Source organism: Neltuma alba, unplaced genomic scaffold (genome assembly GCF_004799145.2).
Source record: "Neltuma alba isolate B1F8T4 unplaced genomic scaffold, ASM479914v2 tig00012935_pilon, whole genome shotgun sequence".
NCBI classification, from domain to species: domain Eukaryota; kingdom Viridiplantae; phylum Streptophyta; class Magnoliopsida; order Fabales; family Fabaceae; genus Neltuma; species Neltuma alba.
In genome coordinates this window covers 1-22,448 of record NW_021637301.1, presented here as the reverse complement: position 1 = coordinate 22,448, position 22,448 = coordinate 1, and the positions used below count along the sequence as shown (strand labels likewise).

General features: G+C 37.3%; 4 protein-coding genes across 6 annotated transcripts; 2 read left to right on the top strand and 2 right to left on the bottom strand.

The window, feature by feature from the left end:
• Positions 1–1,704: 1,704 nt before the first annotated feature.
• LOC114732749 (DNA mismatch repair protein PMS1) lies at positions 1,705–9,846 on the top strand. Its single transcript, XM_028920081.1, has 11 exons — positions 1,705–2,175; positions 3,149–3,472; positions 4,053–5,267; positions 5,912–6,138; positions 6,224–6,350; positions 6,661–6,729; positions 6,897–6,970; positions 7,329–7,394; positions 8,657–8,760; positions 9,109–9,290; positions 9,485–9,846. The coding sequence occupies exons 1-11, from the start codon at positions 1,954–1,956 to the stop codon at positions 9,605–9,607; spliced, it is 2,733 nt and encodes a 910-aa protein (XP_028775914.1). The 5' UTR covers positions 1,705–1,953; the 3' UTR covers positions 9,608–9,846.
• Positions 9,847–10,738: 892 nt separating this feature from the next.
• LOC114732751 (probable U6 snRNA-associated Sm-like protein LSm4) lies at positions 10,739–13,018 on the top strand. Its single transcript, XM_028920084.1, has 7 exons — positions 10,739–10,911; positions 11,258–11,299; positions 11,424–11,522; positions 11,656–11,733; positions 11,845–11,884; positions 12,154–12,318; positions 12,688–13,018. Exons 1-7 carry the CDS (start codon positions 10,909–10,911, stop codon positions 12,708–12,710), a joined length of 450 nt encoding a protein of 149 aa, XP_028775917.1. The 5' UTR covers positions 10,739–10,908; the 3' UTR covers positions 12,711–13,018.
• A 905-nt stretch (positions 13,019–13,923) lies between these two features.
• Positions 13,924–17,444, bottom strand: LOC114732752 (WD repeat-containing protein GTS1). 2 transcript variants are annotated; one of them, XM_028920085.1, is made up of 8 exons: positions 17,185–17,441; positions 16,825–17,032; positions 16,635–16,730; positions 16,464–16,538; positions 15,893–16,003; positions 15,276–15,367; positions 14,872–14,956; positions 13,924–14,538 (listed from the first exon to the last, which is right to left on the bottom strand). In XM_028920085.1, exons 1-8 carry the CDS (start codon positions 17,313–17,315, stop codon positions 14,173–14,175), a joined length of 1,164 nt encoding a protein of 387 aa, XP_028775918.1. In that variant the 5' UTR covers positions 17,316–17,441; the 3' UTR covers positions 13,924–14,172. The 2 variants fall into 2 exon arrangements, with proteins under 2 accessions (XP_028775918.1, XP_028775919.1); XM_028920086.1 differs by lacking the exon at positions 16,464–16,538 and having other exon boundaries at positions 17,185–17,444.
• Positions 17,445–18,372: 928 nt separating this feature from the next.
• Positions 18,373–21,913, bottom strand: LOC114732748 (uncharacterized protein OsI_027940-like). Of its 2 annotated transcripts, none has more exons than XM_028920078.1 (6): positions 21,803–21,913; positions 20,931–21,117; positions 20,490–20,643; positions 20,341–20,378; positions 20,197–20,261; positions 18,373–18,946 (listed from the first exon to the last, which is right to left on the bottom strand). In XM_028920078.1, exons 1-6 carry the CDS (start codon positions 21,805–21,807, stop codon positions 18,814–18,816), a joined length of 582 nt encoding a protein of 193 aa, XP_028775911.1. In that variant the 5' UTR covers positions 21,808–21,913; the 3' UTR covers positions 18,373–18,813. The 2 variants fall into 2 exon arrangements, with proteins under 2 accessions (XP_028775911.1, XP_028775912.1); XM_028920079.1 differs by having other exon boundaries at positions 18,373–18,944; positions 20,201–20,261; positions 21,803–21,909.
• Between the last annotated feature and the right edge of the window lie 535 nt (positions 21,914–22,448).

The following is a 22,448-nucleotide window of genomic DNA, read 5'->3' as shown; positions in this document are numbered from 1 at the left end:
TCAATCCGGAGGGAAAAAATGCTGTAGTAGAAGAAAAACAGTGATAAACAGGTAGTGATCCACTGAGATGTTGTATGGCTAGTCTAAAGCTCTCGTACTTCAATAATAGAAAGGGAATATAAACCACGAAGGCACGAACAAGAAAAAAAGTTGGGGAATGGGATAGCCAGCTGCATTTAATAACGAAGCTCACCGAAAAATAGTTTCTATAGACCTCACCTTCCGCGAGAGAAGCCAGTGACCTCATCTCCGTGAATCGAGATTGGAAGAAACAAACTGACAGAAAAATCTCATTTTCCATGTTTGAATTGAAATGCAAATTAATGGAATGTAGTATTACCTCTTTTTAATATAGGATCTAATTATTGAATTAATTTTGATTTTTAATATAAGATCTATTTTTTGTATTTATCAATATTTTTTAAATCATCTTTATAGATACTCCTTCAATCATAATCAAGTAGAAGAGATAAGGAGGATATTAAGAAAGATGATTGTGATGTTTTAAAAAAACATGTCATATTTCTTATAATTAATTAACTTACTTAACTTTTCTTAATCTAATTAAATTAGTTAAATAGGTCCTATATTAAAGATTAGAGGAGTATAATAATTAGTTGATTAATTTGAGTAGATTAAAAAAACTAGTTAAGTTAGTTATTTGTAATAAATATATGATATTTTCTAAAATATCTTTGCTAATCAAGTATATTAACTGGACTATCATTATTATAAGGACTATCTTGAAAAAAAAAATAGATAAATATGAAAGACAAAATAAATTAAGATTTTATATTTAGGATGAAAATAAAAATTAAAAAAATTCTTATATTAACGAAGGGAGGTAATAGTTCCTGATGATAAAAGTGAGATAATAATGTTGGGAGGAGAGTCAAAAGGGACGTTCCTTTATTGACGCGTGGGCTTCAAATGTTCTATAAACAATCTCCATTAATATATCTTCAATTATGTATATCAATCAAGGGTTACATTGATGTAAATACAAACTTCGCGAAACCGTCAAAAATTACTAAACATGTGACAGACCTTAGGTACTGTTCATTTTGGAACATATGGGATGGATATCCATATCCTAATAAATACTGCGAGGAAAATGAAATCTCAAAATATGATCTTGAGGGTTTTTTTTTTTTTTTAACCAGAATCTTAAGGGGGTTATTAGCATCTATGAATACTTATAATATTTTCGGTGCCATGAATGTTTATTTTTGAGTCTAATAACTTGTTTTAGTATATTTCTTGCATGAGTTAAAGCCTCTTTGGAATAGCAGTAAAAAAACATTTATAAGTATATTTTATATAAGTCAAGATAAAATTCTTCTCACATGCTTATTTCTTGTTCTACAAATTATGATTAAAAAACTATTTATAAATTATTCTAAATAATAACTTTCACGTTATTTCACGTTCAACCTTTCTTTTTTTTCCTTAGCATGTTTTGATTGAGAATTATTTTACAGGAAAATGACAGAAAGAGAAGTTAGAAATTACAAATTCCAAATCAGATCTGATAACATAACTTTATTTGGTATTGATAAGTTTAAATTTACAAATGACAACAATTTTTTTTTTGACATTTTTCGTTTGGCATTTATAAAATTTCAGTTTTTTTTTTGATGAGATGAATTATCAAAATAGTCAAACGCAGCCCCTCGGCTCGGGCGGTTTCGGTACGGAAAACGCCACCGTTCGGCTTGGCCGGCTATTTTTTCCCGAGGTAGGCAGGCTGCGAAAAAATTAACTTCGTTCCCGCTTCGGTTTTGGCGGTAAACTCTGTAAGCTTCTTCTTTTTGTCACAAACCAAGCATCGACGCCTGCAGGTGACGCTAGTTATATCTGGGGCTTTGTCACTTGAGTCACTGACCAACTACTGATGCAGTAGAGACTCGAGAAGGTGACGGATTCTTGATTGGGGTTTCTGGGCAAGCAGCAATGCCAGTTGAATCACCAGTTATCAAGCCTATAAACAAGGCGGCTGTTCACAGAATCTGTGCCGGTCAAGTGATCTTCGACCTTTCATCTGCGGTTAAGGAATTAGTCGAAAACAGCTTGGATGCTGGCGCGACTAGCATTGAAATTGCCTTGAAAGATTATGGCGAAGAATGGTTCCAGGTCATCGATAATGGGTGTGGTATTTCACCTAATAATTTCAAGGTATTCTATCACCCTCAAATGAGGTGGCTTGGCTTGATTTTAAGAACGTCAGAGTCTGAGGGGACACTCGCATGTAAATGTAGCAGGGCGATACCAGCGAAACCAGAAATCTAGTAGCAAAAGCATAACTAGTAGCTTAGTTGAGCTCATTGCTGTCGTTGTTTAACGTTGCACCTGTATATTAACAGTTATATGTTTAAGTTTTCGAATGACTTGCTGGTACTATTAGTGGCCTGGTATAGCCGAATTGGTGCCGAAGAGGGTTATAAGTAGTGTTGTTAATGGAGTCTGTCTAGAATTCTTCTCTCTTCTTTCTCTATCCTTTCACAATTTTCATTTATTGCTAGATGCTGAATGGTGAACAAATACTCTGTTTGAATTGTAGCAAATGGGTTCCATTTATTGCTAGATGCCGAATGATTCAAATCAGAATTTTGATTCTACTTTGACTGCTGCTGTGAGGGGGGGTACAAATATGGTTCTGTTAGCTGCTACTTGGTGGGGTGGTTGAGTAGTAAGGAGGTTGAATCCGGTAGCAAGTGGGTTATAAGTAGAAGTTTGTACCTTCTCTTACAGGAATTTGTCTAGAACTCTCATCTTTTATCTTTATTATTATTTTTTTCTTCTTCTAGTTATTATCATTTGCCTCTCCAAAAGTCTCACAATGATCAATTTCTCAATTTACATAATCGCTGCCAGGCATGAGTTTCTCAGTTTGACATGTTTAGCTCAGAAGTTTGAGTGTATGTATACATTATCTTGGATGTCACCATCTTTTATTCATTTAATTTTTATGTGATTGTAAGGGGCATTTTTTGGGTGCTTGTGTGAAAAGTAATTGAGATGATAGATAATTAGGCTAGCTCTCTCTTAATTAGATAATCAGAAAATATCCTTCACGTGCTGATCAATTTCAGTTACTTTACAGTCGTACGGTTTATAACAGGTTATTATTGCTCAAACATTATCACAGGTTCTTGCACTTAAGCATCACACCTCAAAATTATCAGATTTTCCTGATCTTCAGTCTCTCACCACATTTGGCTTTAGAGGGGAGGCGTTGAGTTCCCTTTGTGCTCTGGGGGGTTTGACAGTTGAAACAAGAACAAAGAATGAGTCAGTTGCCACACACTTGACTTTTGACCATTCAGGTCTACTGGTAGCTGAGAGGAAAATCGCACGTCAAATTGGCACCACCGTCACTGTTAAAAAGTTATTTTCTAACTTACCTGTCCGAAGTAAAGAATTCAGGCGTAACATACGCAAGGAATATGGAAAGTTAGTTTCGCTATTGAATGTGAGTATCCTTTCCACATGGCTAGGTTAAGTGAATGCATACTCTCTGATTCTTTCATTCAATACAATTTCTTCTTAGTATAAAAACGTTCTGAAAAAACACATGCAGATGCCAGAACACTCTTTTTCATACCCATCATACTCACCAAAAAATTTGTTCTGGTATGCAAATTTTTTAACGAGTTATCTGGTTTTTATCATGTATACATATACATACATGTGTGCACCCGCGCGTGCGCACACACATGTATATATATTTTCATTGGATCTCTGCCTCGTACAATGATGCGAGCAGTCAAATTCCTATGCTCTCTACAAACTGATTTTGGATTGCTGGTAATAGTATTCCTGGCATATTTATTGCTGACCTTTTATGCATGGATGCATCACAAAAACATCACTTATTCTCCAGCAATTTAGAGATATTGGCCCTTTGCCTTTGTTTTAGTGTATTATGGTTGTTGCTTTTACATCCCTTCTGCTTTTTATATATATCCCTCCCCCCTCCCAGATAAAATATTCTTTCTTCTTAATGATATATGTATTTGTTAATTGATACTTTTCTACCATCAATTCTTCAGGCATATGCCCTTATTGCCAAAGGTGTTCGTTTTGTCTGTACCAACACAACTGGAAAAAATGCAAGGTCTGTGGTCCTTAGGACCCAGGGAAGTGGTTCTCTCAAAGATAACATTATAACAGTCTTTGGCATGAACACCTTGAGCTGCTTAGAGCCTGTGACATTATGCATATCTGATGGCTGCAAGGCTGAAGGTTTTCTTTCCAAGCCCGGACAGGGAAGTGGACGTAATTTAGGAGATAGGCAGTATTTTTTTGTTAATGGCAGACCAGTAGACATGCCTAAAGTCAGCAAACTTTTAAATGAATTATACAAAGGTGCAAATTCACGGCAATATCCTATCGCAATTTTGAATTTTTCAGTTCCATCTAGAGCATATGATGTGAATGTGACTCCTGATAAGAGGAAGATATTTTTTTCTGAAGAAAGTTGCCTATTGCATGCCCTCAGAGAGGGATTCCAGCAAATTTATTCTCCTAGTAGTGTTCGTTATTCTGTTAATGAACCTGAACAGCCTGCTGTGGGCGAAGACTGTATTGAGCTGTGTTCTTCTCATAGTAAGTCTCTTATCATGAGTGACTTTACTTTTCAAGAGGAGTGTAATACTGAATTCAACAATGCTAGTGTTCCTCAGGAGGAGTGGAAAGAGAAGGATAATAATCAGTCCCACTTTGTTTCTGAACCTGTTCCTGATGATCAGTGCTTTCATGCTGAAGAACAGTCTAACAATGAAAATAATAGAAGCGCATTGGGAAAGGATTTAACACTTAGAGCTCATGGGACATTAAAATCTGATAAAAGTGTAAGACAGACAATGCACTCTAACAGTACCGTGCCTGATCAAGCTGCTTTTGTGTTCAAAGCAGTTGACAATGGGGTCGCTTCAAATAAAAGTTCATGTAATCATTCAAGTCATGTCCAGTCAACTCTTAAGAAATTTGTTACCATAAATAAAAGAAAGCATGATAACATCAGTACAACCTTATCTGAAGTGCCTGTCCTGAGAAATCAATATCACCATTGTCAACCACAAACTGTGAATACAGAAACGCATGACTCGATTACAAGACCGTCGCACCATCATGACCAAAATGATGAAACTGGGAAGGTGAATTGGAATGAGTCTTTGGAGCATCTTAGTCCTGATAATGATACCCACAGAAGTGAGCATTTAATTTCTTCTCTTGATGATTCAGGTGTAAAAGAACCTGAAATGGTATGTGGTTTATACTTTAAATGTTCCTCAAATTTATTTGAACTGCTATTAAGAAATACCTACAGTTTCAGTTATTGAACCATACAATCATTAAATGCAGACTATATACTTGAACCATATTCTATGAGGACTATAAAGATCTTGGGCTGCTCCATTAAGTTGTGTCTTTTACATCAATGATCCCTGTTCTATTCTTTTTGTTCCTGCAACAAGAGTCTTGAATATTTTTTTAATCCTAATGGAGATCCTTCTGATAAGTGTCATTTTGCAATAGTATCAAGATGCTAAAACAAGGCTATGTCTTCCTTTCATCTGAAGTCTGAACTGCTTTGCACATTATTCCTCAGTGTCTATGGTTGGAGTAAATTGCTTGCTTTTAGGCAAGTGTTTGACTTGCTTTGGGGTTTCTTTTTTTTTTTTTTTTTGGGAGATAAGGATGGGCCTGTTCTTATGTCTTCTCTTTGTGTTAACAAGTGATTTAGTTTAAGTCTCCTTCGTAGAAATATAGGTGGTTAGAGAGCTTTCTTCTATTGATGCTTTGTATTTGCAAGTTTTTTTCCCCCTTGTTACTCAAATTTTATGTCCAGAAAAGAACAATCAACTTGGTTTCGGTATAATTTTCACATTGAGGACGCTGATTTCAGGAGTTAGATCAAGCGAAAGAAGCATCTAGCACTGATTTGATCAATATCTCAGAGCGTGTTTTTGTCTCAGACCATCAAGTATGTTCATCTACTTCAAAGAAATCATCTGATCAGAAGATATGCTCAAACTTGCAATTTTCTTTCCAAGACCTTAAGACTAGGAGAAAGAAGAGGCGTTCTATGTTGCAATCCAGTAATTACAGATTTCAAGAAGTGAATGTCAAAAGGTCTCTATTTACCATACCAATCGTATGAAATTGGCAATATCATATACAGCTGTTTAATCAGTTGACTTTTTATGTTTACTCGCAGTTGCTACTCTGCTGCAAACTTAAAGTTTTCAGAGCTGGAAATTGAAGAGCAGAAAGAAAGAGCTTTATGCGCTGCAACAACTGAGTTGGAAAGACTCTTTAAGAAGAAAGACTTCAGCAGAATGAAGGTCACGCCCCCCCCCCCGGGGTGGTCCCCAAAAAGAAAATTTGTTTCAAATAATCATCTAAAATGCTTGAAATGCTTCTAACTGTGCCACATCTCTCTCTCTCTCTCTGTGTCTCTCTCTAACTGTGCCATCTTTTTTGATGATCTGTGTTTACTGCTTTGTAAGTTATGAACTAAGATGTTAGGAGCCTGTAGGCTCCTTTCTTTATTGAAAACTCGTGCCTGAATTAAGAAGTCAACTACTATGGTTTTCTTTTTAAATCAAACATGCCCTACAATAACTTGTTGATTGCTCTGCTTTGTTGCTGTAGGTGATTGGGCAATTCAATCTTGGTTTTATCATTGGGAAATTGGATCAGGATTTATTTATTGTGGATCAGGTAATTTCTGGTCCAGGCTTCTAAACCAGTGGTATATATAGTTTTTACCTCCATTAATTTGAATGATTAATCAATAAAAATGTCTTGTTTTCATCGGATTTACTTTTCAATTTATTTCTGTATCGAAATTTGAAACATAATTATTAACAAGAATAATCTATTTTCAGCATGCTGCGGATGAGAAGTACAATTACGAGCGCCTTTCACAATCAACCATCTTGAACCAGCAGCCTTTGCTTAGGTTAGGAGCTTATAATGTCTTTGACTTACGAGTTTTACTATGTCCTCTTTTTTTTGCTTTGTTGTTTTTGGAGAGGAGGGAGACTATGGCACTTCAAATTGCAATTGCTTGGTATAGATACTTTGCTTATTTTGAAATCAAATACTGCGTCCTCTCGTGTTAAAGGTAAAGGAACTTGTTCAATTCGAAGTTATAATATCTATTCAGAGTGAAAACTTGATAGCTGAAGCACTTTTATTGAACCATATATTGTATTATCTACACTGCACTGATGAAACATGGTTGAGTAATCTCGTTCCCATATTTGTTCAACTAGTTCTATCCAAGGTTTCAAACCCTTTTCAAATTATTAATGTAGGGCTCTAAGATTGGAGCTATCCCCTCAAGAAGAAATCGTTGTTTCAATGCACATGGACATAATCAGGTATAATTGGCACCCTGCTGGTAAAGTATTGATATATATTACTTCGGCTTATTTCAGGTTATTGTTAGAAACTAGATATCTATAGTGCTATTGTAATGTTAGTCTTGAACCAGGCAAACTTTATTTCTGTCCAGTTTGCTTTGGTCATTACGGAAGTGTTTCCCAATGTGCTCTGATTTGCTTGCTCATTTTCTACTTATCATGATATGAGAAAATAACCGTATTGAGTTTCTTGAACATATTCCTATTTCACAGTGATAGCACCTTATTTTAGAAGCTAAGAATCATGTAATGCTATATCAGAAAACACAGATAATACCACTGGTTAATTTTCTCTTATCTGCTGTGGTAAACTGAACAGTACGTATCAGTCTCTTGTGGATCGCTTGACAACTGAGCTGAAACTGCGCTATGTTATGCTAAATCAATCCAATGATTTTTCTAGACAATTTCAAAAGGTGTATGGTCAGATACTTTGCTGCTGCGAAGTGCATAATATATAGAAATCTGGGGATAAAATTATATTTGGATTTATTCAATGCTTGATATCATCAACCTGATGCTTAGGTTAAGATGCAGCGGTGATTATGTCCTTTGGTCTAGTTAAGGAATTGACATCCTCATCTCTTATCACTTGTTTCTTTTTATTGATTAGTTTCATGATCTCACGAAGGCATAATTCATTTTATTAACCATAGGTTGTGGCTATTGAAAACGTCTATGCTCAAACACCTTTTACATTCCTTGTTTTCGATCCCATATCAGGCTTCAACTAGATCCTGAGAATTTCATTGAGGTAGAGTGTCATTACAAGACCGGGCTGGCCTCAATAGCACTGCCTTTCAGGTTGCCAGGGTATATTATTAGAGTTATCAAACTCTTCTCCCCACTCCCCCTGCTGATATTTTCCCAAACTATTTAAGTTGCCAATTCCTGGCTGCTAATATCTCTTTAATTGTGGTTGTGACTGCTGTTGCTACAGTCACTGACAGATAATATTTCCATTTAAGATTTCTGAGTTCCTGCTTATGGATTACACCATTAGTACTTGGTCTAATTTCCTCTTGTTGCGTCGATTATACCATTAGTGCTTGGTCTAATTTCCCCTTGTTGTGTCAGTTACTTTTGTATTTGCATTTTTCGTTGATACCAAATTTAAATTTTGTAAGCGCAAAACTTCTGTAGTGTTGCATTTCTTTACTGTGCCATATTTGAGGTTTAATCTGGTTGATGGTGTTATTTTGCATTTTCTCCATTTCCAGAAAGAATGGGTTTACATTGGAAGAGGATCCAAATGCTCCACCTGGATGCCGTTATAAATTGAAGGCTGTCCCCTTCAGTAAAAACATAGTCTTTGGAAGTGAAGGTAGTTAGCTCTGAAATTTGCTGATTTTGGTTTTAAATTTACTTACGGTGATTCTGTTGGTTTTTATGAAACGGCTCTGTCAAGGAGAAGCCCTGAATATAACCTCCTTGCACAAAAGATGCATCATTTTCTGTTTTTGATTCTCCCTAGGTACAAAAAATTCAAAATTTCTTTTGACAACAGTACGAAGTTTAAAAAAGCAAATTAATTATTAATTAATCAAAATAAAAAGAAAACCAACAGTGACATCAATGTATACAAAGTATTTATCTCACTTTTATATTGATGATATATTTGCTAATTGAATCCTGCGTTTTAGTGATTATTGACCTGTGTTTCTTCCAGCAGACGTTAAGGACCTGGTTTCTACGTTAGCTGATGATCAAGGGGACTGCTCCATTACTGGTAGTTATAAGCTGGACACGTCAGATTCTATTTGCCCTCCAAGAGTTCGTGCAATGTTGGCATCGCGTGCATGTCGATCATCCATTATGATTGGAGATCCACTTGGAAGAAATGAAATGCAGAAGGTAGTAAAATGCATTCCTGTAATCATCACCTCAGCTTCTTACCCCTCACTAAGCAGAAGGCACATTCGTTAGAGGAAATCCAGAATAAGAATTAGTTTAACTATATTTTAACCTTCCAACTTCAACTTCCACTCTGACAGTCCAAAAATTTGTAGCTTCCTTCGCTAATGAGAATCGGCTATCGTGTGTTTCAGATTCTGGGGCATTTGGCTGACCTGAAATCTCCATGGAATTGTCCCCATGGCAGGCCTACAATGCGTCATCTAGTGGACTTGACATCAATTCACAAGAGGTCAGAATTAAAGAACGTAGATTGATTCACAAGAAAATTCTGACTGCCGCTCTTGCGATTCAGAGTTTAACCTATTTGTACAACTTATTTTTGTACTTGTCATCCTTCATCTTAACCATGGAACAAGTACCAATGCACATAAAATTCGTCCTGTTGTATATTTGTGAGTTGCATGAAGGAGTAAGTTACTTTCACATAAACGCGTGATATGGATGTAAGTTGCTGACTTGTGATATCTTCTTTAAGTGCGGGACTTTACAACTACAATATATGTGTGTGTGTGTGTGTGTGTGTGTGTGTGTGTGTGTGGTGTGTGTGTGTGTAAAACATTAATACGAACAAATAAATGACTTACTAAAAGCTATATCCATCAAATCATGCCAATATTCGTAAGTCATTAGCCTCCTATAAAAATTGGCGGGATGCATTCGGATTCTCTACATCCTTTCACAAATAACCCTTTATGGTCATTTGGGAAAACAACAGCTGAAAGAGTGCCTTGCTTATGATAATATGATTGTGGAAGACATTATTAAAAATTGAATTAGACATTCAGAATTTTCATAATAGAATGCATTCAAGTAGGGAAAAAAAATTGAGATACTTTCATCAGAGCGTTAGAAGGAATCAATATACCAATATATATATATATATTAAATTTTTTAATGAGACGTATAATAAGCCTTATTATTTTTCTTAATAATGTGATTTATTAATCAAATGTTTTAAAATGAACGAAAAAAGATATATTCGGTTTTCAAGAACCCAACAATCATAAAAATATTAAGAATTATTTAATTTATTTTATTACACCAAAAAAATTCAAAAAGTTGCTCCTTCACTTTTATACACAATAGTATAATGGTATTATATTTAAAATCGGAAGAGTATTAAAATAATTATATTTCCTATCCATCCTTTTTGAAGATCAGGGAAGAGAAGACTCCCGCTCAGTTTTTCTAGTTCCATTTTGTTATTGAAAAAGGAAAATAATTGGGCAAAATTATCGAAAACTAAAGTCACACTTAAAAAACAAAATTAAGAAATGAATAACAGGACGGCCGGAAAAGAGAAACCAAAAACAAGTTTTGGCCCAGTTGACCTAACAAATCTTTAATTTAGAATATTTATTGGTTTTATTATCTGGCACCAGCCGAAAGGTGTGAAGGTTTTAGGTGACTCGAACTCGAATGGGAATCAGGTGAAGTGATAGTCGTACCTGTCCGGCTTCTCTTCGTCTCTGTTCCTTTGAACAGAATTCACAAGTCTCTAGACGAAGACGTTAGCGGCCGATCCGCGTGTTGAAGAGACTATCCCATAGCCATTATGGTATGTTTTTACTTCTCCCTCTGTTTGGTCGAGGTCATACTTTTCTCAAAACCCTAGCATTCTCCGGCGCAACGCAATTGATCCCTAGATTTCGTGAAGTTATTCGTACCCTCTTCCCCTATGTTAGTCATTCCTATTACGTTAATCCGAAAACCCAAGTGGGTTTCACTTATCCCTCCTTCTCCGTACCATAAGGTGCTGGGGTCCCAAACTCCGGGTTCAGTGTAATTTTCGTGTCAAGGGTTTTCCGAAATCGAAGCAGTAGGATCTGTTTTACGGTCAATGTGAATTTCACCCCATTCTTAACCCATCTTTTACATCTATGATTTTTTGCTCATTTTTGCAGCTTCCTCTTTCCCTTCTCAAGACTGCCCAAGGGCACCCTATGGTAAGTATTGTGTATGTGTGGTCTTTCAGAACCTTTCTGAAACGTAGTGTGCTTTACCTTTCTTTTATAACTTGTGTTGTTTTGCAGGATGTGTAACTTGTGGTTATTTAATATCTTGTAACAGTTGGTAGAACTGAAAAATGGGGAAACCTATAACGGGCATTTGGTTAACTGTGACACATGGATGAATATCCATCTCCGTGAAGTCATCTGTACCTCAAAAGTAATTTCCATTCTCTGGCCCTTGCTGATTTTGCTCCATTTTATCATCTTATAATATCCCGTCTGCTTGGTTATATACTATTCTTATAAGTTTTGGAAAAAAAAAAAAAATTTGGTCGCTATTGTTGATATAGGATGGAGATAGATTTTGGCGAATGCCTGAATGCTACATACGAGGAAATACGATTAAGTACCTAAGAGTTCCAGATGAGGTGAGTGGTAGAAACACCCCCCCCCCCAAAAAAAAAAAAGTTGAATTCTTTACACTGTTTCGTCCCTGTTACATTTATTCTCTGATTTATTGCTATTACTTGTTACTTCAGGTTATTGACAAAGTTCAGGAAGAAACCAAGAGCCGCACAGGTGAATTGTTTGGCACATTAGTTGGTTGTTCATCTTTGTAGTCACTATTGATAACGCCTAGTTATTTGTCGAAAACTCCATCATGCTCAACATAACTAAGATGCCTGTTCCCCCACCACAACAAACGGGGTTTTCCTTCATAAGCAAAAGACCACTGTATTTTAATGAGCTAAGATTAGTTGACTTAATTTTACCCGTATTTTATGAAATGCTGTTCATTTAAGTTGCTGAAAACTAGAGAGTTGTCTAATTAACGTATCCCTTTTCAGATCGCAAACCACCTGGCGTGGGACGAGGTAGAGGAAGAGGGAGTGCGGATGGTCCTGGGGGACGTCAAGCCAAAGGAATTGGGCGTGGCCTTGATGATGGTAGTGCAAAAGGACCAGGTGGAGGCAGGGGCAGGGGTGGGTCAGGTGGCAAGCCTGGTGGAAGAGGTAAATGGCCCCTTATATCCTCTTCCTCTCTAGATGATTATATGTTATCCCCCTTCAATTTTCCGTGGAAGATTTCCAACTGCTTTCTGCGCTAGTATTGAATTACTGATGTTTTAACCCAGGCAAGCTGTTGATGGAGAAGAAATTTCTCCCGGACTTAAAATTTGAAATATAAATAAACAAAAATTAATATACATGTTTAATAGTTTTGTTGGATTCAGCGTTGAAATTTATAGTTGGGAGATGTCTCTAGATTTAGCTGCATACGTTCTTCAACTCTGTGAACTGCTTATTATTTCTATACATGTGCCGTCTTAATGGAAGCTCAAACGCTGAATAAATCTAATCCGGTTTCTTTGCTTTTTGTAGGCGCTGGACGAGGAAGAGGTTAATTTAGTTTGTGCTGTAACAGTTCAGGATGGGCCAGTTTGCTACTTTTAGAGGCATTTGTGCCCATTTTATTTGGGTGCATTGACAGATTCTTCTGCATATTATCTTTTTATCTATGGATATTTCGTCGTCTTAGGCTTTCATGGCTGTTATGGTTACCAAAATATAGGTGATATCAAAGAATTTGATGAAAGCCTCTGGCCGTGCATCATATTTCAACCATTATCCAAATCATTTGCCCCAATGAGTAAGGATGATGATACTAAACGCTTAATTTATATTTAATTCACGGAGCCTTTGGTTGATTGTTGAAGTCATTTTCTTCTCAGTCTTCAGAGGCTCTTTTCCCCACAAATGTTCACTTTTGCCAGGGCTCAAACCCTAGTGAACCTCAAGTTGCTTGTTGAATTGTGCATATAAAATAAGGGGGTGTTACGGTGAAGTTTGATTGATTATTCTTGTATGGGCAATAAGCATCAGATACGTTTGGTTTCACTAAAGCATGTATTACAGTATTCAGTAACTAGTTCATGCGAAAGAAGAATGAGATTCTTGTGAATTAAATGAATCGCTGATGGTTCGATAAAGAAGGGATTTTAACACTGGGAGTGCTTCATTTCTCAATGCTTGTGGGTTTTGGTCGGAAGAATTTAACCCCCCACCCTTTCCCCCCAAAAAAAAGGGAGAAGAAACATTTAATTTTTATACATATTATCGGGTTTAACTGATCCAAATGGGAAGAAAATTATAAAAGAAAGCGTACTAGGACAAAAAAAAAACTCCCTAAGATAGTAAATTTTGTAACTATTTTTGGATGGTTTCCTCCCTAGTATTCCCTCCATCCAGATATAGTCTTCTCTTTTCTGTATCCGGAAAATTAAAAAAGGATGAGACTTGAAATTTTAATAAATGTTCTCCGTTTCAAAATTGGAGTCGGCCGTTGCAGTGCTATCGTGTAGGGTTGAGCATTTTTTTCTCAAGTGCGCCAACAAACCGCGCCATTAGTAAATCGATTAATCTGAAAAATGAGGCTCGAATAACCGTAGCTTTGTTGGCAAAACCCCCCCCCCCAAAAAAAAAAAACGGAATAGCGGGGTAGTTTTATTCTTATGTTATTAATCGGTTATTCTTGCCGATGATAGAGGATCTCTAAATTCTATAAAATACAAATTTCCATAATTCATACAATCATTTATACAATCTCCTCTAGGGATGCAAAGATACTTAGTCTTGTGCCAAAATTTGCCTCCATATGATACAAGTTGCCAGTCAATCAGCCTGAAAAAATAAGCGTCCACAAAAGACCCAGATCCCTAGCCCAGCCCCCCCCCCCCCCCCCCCAAAAAAAAAAAGTATCCAAACTACTGAAAGTTACATACCTGAGGACCGATGCTTCATGTTATCTTTGAAAATATCTGTCCGCTCATATCAAACCTCATCGGTTCAAAAGACCACAACGGAAAGCTAGTAGGGCTGATGGCGATTTTTCTTGCGAGTTCTTTCGGACTTCGTTGTCAACGTGCTAGAAATCCATGATCGATTCACCTGAGGTGAATCATCGGACAGCCAGCAACAAAGGCGACCATCTTCCCCACCGGTCCATCCAAAAATGCCTTGGTCACACCCGGGTCCGCCGTGAATTCTTGACATGGGTAATACACTCCTTACAACACTTGTATGGCCCCCCTGGAGAATTGCTTCAGCAGATCCTACAGTTGCCGCCGCATTATAATTTACAGGAAAGTAGCCCAGAACACCCGCAGTAGTGCCACCAATCACCCATAGTTGTTGAGCTTCTCCGGAGTAGTGACAGTCAACAAAATAGTCAATCTAACAAGAGAAAGTGCAACATCAGTTTGTGGACTTGTGAGCACAGAATTATAGCAGAATCGTTATAGTAGTAGCAGCTGGAAAAGTTCGGAAGACCATCCACACTTATAGTGCAGCTGAAGCTCCATGCTCCCCTTCCACAAAGGCAGGTTGCATCAGCTCATGTGATAGAAGTGACCCCCTGAAGCATGGCTTCTTTCTCATGGAGAACTCTCCAGGAATAAGCTTTAAAAGTTTTCTCTCTCTCAATTTAAGTAATTATGTAACATCTACATAAGCATGAAGCTATTCCAGTTCGCTAAAACATATTCCATGAGAGAGGGAAGAACTCACATTATCCAAACTCCAACCTTCAGAAGCTAAACAACGAGCATCTGTGAAGTTTACTTCATTTCTAGCATCTTTCCAATCCCAAATACTACAAGGAATCAGAGTAGAATAAACAATAAGAATCAAGCTAAACAGACAAGAGAACGCTTAGCAAAGAAAAGGAGTCAGGACACAAATGCACGAGTTCTCAATCTAATTGCTTCTGCAGACAGTTCTGCTGAAAGTACTATCTCCATACACAACATGAGTTCACATGATAGTTGATGAGCAGTGTTAATTGCCTTTCCGTAGCAACTATTAACTAAATTGAATGCAAGATAAAGGCACAAAGCACATCATCATTTGGGCCACAAAATTGCAGAGGTCAATATAACTGTCAAGCAAACCAATTTAAGGAGATAACGTGCCTCAGGGTTTCAATATGCGTTAAACACCAAAGCTTCAGACAACTTTCACCAAAAAACCCCACCTTTGAGATTGAAGTTCCCACATTAATCACCTGCATTTTAGGTAACAAGCATGAATAATTTACTGGAATCCAAACTCAAGTATGAAAGAACTCAAAGAAAAATAATGGTTTTTCAAAATCCAAAGCTTTAAATGTGCATGCATTGCATAATAAAAATACTTCTGGTAAAAAAAAGCATAATAATATACTCCACCGGTCGAGACCTAATTGTGGAATTGGTCTTGATTCTATATGTAAGACCTATTTCTCATATTTATCAATTTTTCCCAAATCATCTCTATTGATACTCCCTCAATCATAATTAAATAGGAAAGGAAGGATATTAAGGAAGATTATTAGGATATTTTAAGGAAAAACATGTCATATTTATTATAATTAACTAATTTACCTAACTTCCTTAATCTAATTAAATTAGTTAAATAGATCTTATATTAAGGACCAAAGGAGTGCATGCATACACACGCGCATGTGTGTATCAATTGAAAACTGAATTGTAGCCTGAGAAACTGAAAAAGAAAAACAAAGTCAAATCTGAAACTGGAATACCATACTTACTGATTCCAGATGATCGTCATCGTTGATATCTCCAGCAACGTCAAATGTGCAAATCAACCCATCTACTGAAGCAGAAACAAGCTTCCCTTGTTGGTTAGGGACAAAATGAACCTATCAACAAACATATGCTCAGACTAAATTTACGAACTCATAACACGTTCAATTACTAGCACCGATCTATTCAGTAAAAGAACAAACTTTACAGTCAATTAATATCAATTAATCAATATCGCCATCATCTTTAGATGACATGTTAAAAGCAGATGAGATATGTGCCAACAGGAATACAGATGGATCAATTGTGATGCGCATCTAAGGTGGTGAGCAGTCAAGAAACTAGATTCTAATATTGTTTAATTTTGACCACCCAAATCGGCCATCATATATATATTATTAACACGATAATGGATTGATCACCTTTCAGACACTCGTATGCATACAAATATGTCCTTTTTTGTCAGAGGTGTTTCCAAGGCCAGAGTTCTAGACTCTAATGGGTACCGTTAACACGATATCAATCCTACTTAGAATGTACCTACTCATGAAATTAATCAGTTTTCACGGCACATACCTGAGTAACATCATCCACATGAGACTCTTCCAAGCATGCAATTTGCTTGTTGTTTCTCCAATCCCAAAAGATTATCTGAGTAAAATTATCCAGCAGAATATACCTTCTCTTAAATACCAATCTAAGATCATTCATACAGTATCACGAAGGTTATTGTGGTCGAAAGCAAACCTGCGATTTACAGCCAGCAGCAATTAAATTCCCGCTAGGCCCTCCAACGGAGAAGCTGAATACCTCTTGAGAAGAACCAGCTGATATGCAGGATATCTGCAGTTTGATTTTCAGCAGTTACATTGCTAATTGCCCACAATCATCAGTAAACTTGAATTTATAACTGTTATAACAGCAAAGAAATGGGTACCTGCTGTAACGTTCGGGTGTCCCAAAATCTAATAGTTCCATCCGAAGAACAAGAGCCTAGGACATATGAATCTGAGAGACCAGAGAACAAAATTTGGTTAATGGTATTAGAATGACCTGTGCACTCTCCGTGATAGTGACCAGCCACTGGCGAATACAATTTCACTGTGTTCGTCGATAATGACACTGCCATTGTACTCCAATCATCCCTTCCGTCCAGAAGCCACCCAAAAGGAAAAAAAAAATCACAGCCTAAGTCACAAGTATCATGGGATTTCCAGTTAAATGAACACACAAGATGACTTAATTTGTTTTTCAGTTAACTTCTGTGGAGCCAACTAGACAAAGACCAAAAACGTACTTTGGGATAATTTGAAATACATAGTCATCGCCGAAGTTGGTTTGAATAGAGTTTTTGAGTCCAAATCGTTTAACAGAGTTGAGATCAGGTGAAGGTTGTGCCTCAACATCCATAGCCACATTGGCTTCCATTTCTCTTTCCTGTTCAGTCTCGAACTGTGTCGTGGCTATATGCAGAAATCTATAGGAACAAAAAGGAATAGCCCTTTTTTAAGTCTGACAACAACAGAGCGCGGTCGCCGGTCGACGAGCCCGAGCTGAAGAAGAAGAAGAAGGGTGAAGCAGGAAGCTAGGGCAAAATCTTTTAGTTTTTTAAATTTTATTAAAATTGCTGGTTGTGAGTTGGGCTTTACTGGCTAAAGCCCGACCCATACTACCAAGTCCCCACTATTGTCTAGTTACAGTTGCAACCAAATATATGCAGGGCTGATCCCGAAAATACAAGGAAACCGAGCAACTAAACAAAACAGATCATCGTACCAGGCTACCAGCAATAGATATCCTCGTATGTGAAAGTAAGTGATTTTTTAATGTTAATTTAAATTATAACCGATACTATATAATTATGTAAAACTATAGAAAATACGCGTATTTGAATATATTTATGCATATAATATGAATAATAGCAAATTCAGAGGTCAGATTTGAATTGGCTAACTGGTTTTTTCAGTACAAGGCCACAACATTAGTGTATATTTTTTAATAAAAATTCTGAGAACAATGAATTTTACAAAAAAGTTTTAAAATTTCTAATCCTAATTATAAAACCTCAGACTACAAACTATAGTTATAATATTTTATATTCTCTAATTAATAACTCTTATTATAAGGCTGGTAAAAAGAAAATCACCCTGGCAAAAGGGTGATGGCCGGGGGAAGCCATTTCATAGAAGGTTAAGCGCCTTCATAAATCACGGCAGACGTTCACTCCCCCCCCCCCCCCATCCCTTTCTTCCATCACTATTCTCTCAACGCCGAGAAAAGTTACACAACCTTTGTTACCCGTGTGGCACACACTCATTCTCTTTCATACTATATATGTATAATAATTAATAAGTATATTATGAGAGACAGTCCTCTCTTTTTCCCTTTCCCTCCTTTCTTCCCATCCCCAGTTTGAATCAAAGTTTGCTATCTTTGTTCTACCTCGAAGGCTAAGAAATGAAGGGCGAATTTAGCCTCACTTCTCTTCGCGGGGAATACAACCTTCCTGTTAAATAACAAACCCATACAGCCCTCATACGGCAGCCATTTTACACACTGATTCGCGACACACAGCTCCGTTTAGCTTTCGAACAACTCAAGAGAACAAATGTTCACGACGGGATGCGAGGAAACTGTATTCCAAATCAAGTGTCCGATCACGAAAAACATATGGAAGCGGTTATTTCGGCACAAGAATTCGGACACGTCATTCACTCGGGAAATAAAATTATCTGATGTACAACTCCCTAGAAAGACCAGAAGGAGCTTTAACCAATGCATAACGACTGCTAAGCCGACATACGGAGAATTACGTAGATGCCTCCACCAAAATAACTGACAATCCGCGGCACAATCAGACTGAAAATTTCACCGCACAAATTCACAAGCAGACGTCTTCAAATTAGAATTTCTGACATCATAAATATCATGTGCTTGGTGCAGCTTGTTTCTCCATGGAATCTTCACTCTCATTCTTGCCAGCATCTCGCTTTTCATCCTTAGACCCTCCCTCTCCGACCTTGCCAGGGTCTTCTCCAGGCTTTGACACTTCTTCCTCTGTTAGAATAACCAAACAAACACATCTCATTTAGCACAGTATGAACCTATTCACATCCATAATTCCCTGAAGTTATCTCGTGACCATTGGAAGTTTTTAGTTTCAAATATCAAACTCTGACCAACTAGTCCATAAATCGAGTTCATCTATTCAAGTTCTAATGGCAGCAGGACTAAACAAATCATTACGATCAACTAGGATTTTGCCAATCATTATCAGTCCCAGTAAAAGCACTAATCTACCGCTCACGTTCAACAAAAACTCATCTCAATGATGAAACCAATATACTGCGGTTTCATCAAAAACTTCTCTTGTTTTAACAGAACTGAATGTATTGATTCAGACAAAAAAGACATACAAGAAGAAGAATGTATTCATTCAAAAGAAAGACATACAAGAAGAAAGAATGTATTCATTCAAAAGAAAGACATACAAGAAGAAAGAATGTATTCATTCAAAAGAAAGACATACAAGATGAAACGGCAAGAATTCTAAAAAAACTATTTCACATCATTGCCGCCTTTCTAATGAAAGGTGGGAGATGATCAAAGGTTAAAAGAAACATTATCAAGTTCATGAGCTTTCCTGGCTAGAGAGCTTGCCATGCTAATTACATCTCTGTAAACAAAATTAAGTGAAACATTCCAACTTCTATTAAACAAGTCGCATGCACTCTTGATGATATCTTGGAAAGGGTGACTGATATTATGCTCTCTGGTTATGAGATTGATGGCTTCAATACAGAATGAATAAACTTCAACATTCTTAAAACATTAAAAACTAGACACGAATAATTCTAACCACCAAATAAACAGGGGACAATAAATCACCACACATGCACAACAATGCTGTTATTATCATTCTCAAATCATTAAATTCACACTACTTTCGCACCTATCTTGACACACTAATTTTTCCACGAAGAAAAATAAAACTCCATTGTTTTTCATACTAAATTATATAAGAAGTGTGATAGAAGGCATGGATAAGACGGATCTAGAGCATCGTTTGCCATGCACATGCACGTACACGGACCTCATCACGATGGAAGTAGGTCCATCTCAGACATAAGCACTTGCGAACCGCATCACAAGAAAACACTCTTCCCTACTTCAAAACGCAAATATACCTTACAGTCACAGTACCTAGCAGACTAACTTTCGTCTAAAAGTAGCTTTAGAGAAATGAAGTAAAATTTTGCGCGTTACCCAAAAAATATCCTATTAACAACCACAAAAATAAGCAGCATGTTTACCTTCATCATCATTATCATCAAAATCATCACCCATTCCTCCGTCACCCATCCCACCAAATTTCTGCAGCATGCAAAATTAATCAGAACATCAGAAAGAAGAATACGAGTGAAAGCAAGAACCAAATGAGTACATTGCATACCGAGAAGTCCATTCCTCCCAAATCCAGGTCACCAAGACCTAATCAACAAACAAGGAGATTACTTGATCAGTCGATGCTTTGCAGTTTAAAAGCTTTATATAACTTAAAGGAACTCTAAGAAGAATGACATGGTTAATAGGTGAGCATACCATTATCATCATCCTCATCAACCCATTTATCCCAATCTACTTTTATGTAATGAGGAGCCTTGCCTTCTCCCCGCAATAACTTCTTCCACCATCCATCTTCCGCCTTCTGTACTACACAGAATATGTTTCTCACCCCTATATTAATTTTGCTCTCCTGAAAAAAATAAAAGGAAGCAATCAAGTAACGGCATTAAAATAATCAACCAAGAACCATTACAAGGAGAGAAGAAGGATAAAATAATGTACAGAGACAAGCAGAATAGAAATTCAAACTACATAGATCAGACTAGCCAAAAGAAAGGGATCGCATGTATTCAAACTTGGGGAACACACAAGGCTTGTATAGTTGGATATTTTAAGGTTCAAGCTCAGCTCATGTTAAAAAGAAAAACAAGTGTACCTACAAAAACCCAATGCCAGCGACAGGAAATCCATTCTCACCTCTACATTAACCTTGCCAAAGAGTTCCAATTTCAGCTCGTAAAGGTGATTTTCTGCCCCACCACTAGCGGAGAAAGTAAAAACGCCTTCTGGAGCAAGATCCACTTTTGCATTTTTAGCATCAGGCAACTGCACTGTGATATAGACCTTGTCTGACCGCTGAGCCCATTTGACCTCAGGATGACGACTGCGTCACAAAGAACACAAATAATATAGACAGAAGAAAAAATGAACTACTATCAGGAATTGTTGCAAGAAAAAGAAAATCCGCCAAGCTCTCAAACTGCTGTAAGCATTCGTCGTGTGCCCAAAAAATAATAATTACAGTGAACCCCACTGGCCTATAGTACCAGAGTCAGCCCAGTTCCATGACTCACACAACCCTTTCGCACTTTCATTCCTCCAATCGGATAGGGGAATAAACATTGCATGAAACGATAAACAGGCCGACTAGTAACACGGCCAATTAAACAAAAAAAAATAAGCGAAAGAAATAAGGAAGAGCGGGTGTGAGAGAGAAATAAAACACGCTCAAATTCAATCGCTAATGATGTGCTTACACGTTCGCCTCAGAACAAACTCAGCAGAAGAACCTAAATTCAGCAGCACAGAAAAACAGATGCCCCTCTTTCGCCCAACTAAAGACAATCTTAGGAAGAACAAAACAATTCGTTTATTCATTTCAATTAGTTCACTCATTAATGAAATGCGGTTCATCAGCCAGAAAATACAAGCCCCCGCATATCATAAGCATATTTTACGAAGTAGAGCATGCAACGAAGGCGGCATAATTTGTCCAGAAGACCAAGAAAAAATATCAGAGGGTTGAAGATTTAAAAAGCAGATAAAATCTAGCATTGATAAGCATTTACCTCATACTAACTATAAGAAGCGGGAGAATAAGCTAAAATCCCTAAACAGCGGCAATAATGAAACCCCAAGTGTTCTTTTCCCGACACTGAGGTAAATGTCGAGAATATAAATATTGGGACACACTTCTAGTACTTTCCCTCTGGTTTCTAGAATATGCTAATTAATTATGTAAGTGACCAAGCTCATGGTGCCAATAGCTACCCCCCCAAGCCCAACCCCAGCCACGGGGCTACGTAGGTAATTGCAAAATCAAGGGTTGCTAATCTGCAAATCTTAACCGGACCAAACGGCATAAACTCTGGTGCTGAGGATGAAACTTCAGTCCTTTCAAATTTCAAGCTTGCGCAGCTGCTTGCCCCAAAAGAAAAAAAACAGCTTCTAGTGGCCATTAAGGTCCAACTCCAATGCCATATTCTGAAGCACAGTATACTTTGGACGGCACAGGCCTGGCCCATTTGGCGCACTGGTAAACCCATCTTCTATTCTCATGGCTTGCCTAGGTGTGGGGTCCAGCAAAGAGCGGACAAAAACGATGTCGTCAATGCCGGACCGGCCTGCTTAACCCTAAAACGGTAAACCCTCCATAAGCCGTTGGCGCTAATTTCCCCCGATTCAGGAAGTGAGGCAATGGGAGGGTCGCGAAGA

What these genes read in the sequence shown, in the direction of transcription:
- LOC114732752 (XM_028920085.1), bottom strand. Translation starts at nt 17,315, where the DNA reads ATGGAAGCCAATGTGGCTATGGATGTTGAGGCACAACCTTCACCTGAT. An exon ending in GTATTTCAAATTATCCCAAA is followed by an intron (nt 17,033 to 17,184) that starts GTACGTTTTTGG and finishes TCTGGACGGAAG; the next exon opens with GGATGATTGGAGTACAATGG. An exon ending in ATGTGGATGATGTTACTCAG is followed by an intron (nt 16,004 to 16,463) that starts GTATGTGCCGTG and finishes GTTTGTTGATAG; the next exon opens with GTTCATTTTGTCCCTAACCA.
- LOC114732748 (XM_028920078.1), bottom strand. An exon ending in TGATGAGGATGATGATAATG is followed by an intron (nt 20,379 to 20,489) that starts GTATGCTCACCT and finishes TTTGTTGATTAG; the next exon opens with GTCTTGGTGACCTGGATTTG. An exon ending in TGGGAGGAATGGACTTCTCG is followed by an intron (nt 20,262 to 20,340) that starts GTATGCAATGTA and finishes TGCATGCTGCAG; the next exon opens with AAATTTGGTGGGATGGGTGA.
- LOC114732751 (XM_028920084.1), top strand. An exon ending in AAGTCATCTGTACCTCAAAA is followed by an intron (nt 11,523 to 11,655) that starts GTAATTTCCATT and finishes TTGTTGATATAG; the next exon opens with GATGGAGATAGATTTTGGCG. An exon ending in ACCTAAGAGTTCCAGATGAG is followed by an intron (nt 11,734 to 11,844) that starts GTGAGTGGTAGA and finishes TTGTTACTTCAG; the next exon opens with GTTATTGACAAAGTTCAGGA.
- LOC114732749 (XM_028920081.1), top strand. Translation starts at nt 1,954, where the DNA reads ATGCCAGTTGAATCACCAGTTATCAAGCCTATAAACAAGGCGGCTGTT. An exon ending in TTTCACCTAATAATTTCAAG is followed by an intron (nt 2,176 to 3,148) that starts GTATTCTATCAC and finishes ACATTATCACAG; the next exon opens with GTTCTTGCACTTAAGCATCA. An exon ending in AAGACTTCAGCAGAATGAAG is followed by an intron (nt 6,351 to 6,660) that starts GTCACGCCCCCC and finishes TTGTTGCTGTAG; the next exon opens with GTGATTGGGCAATTCAATCT.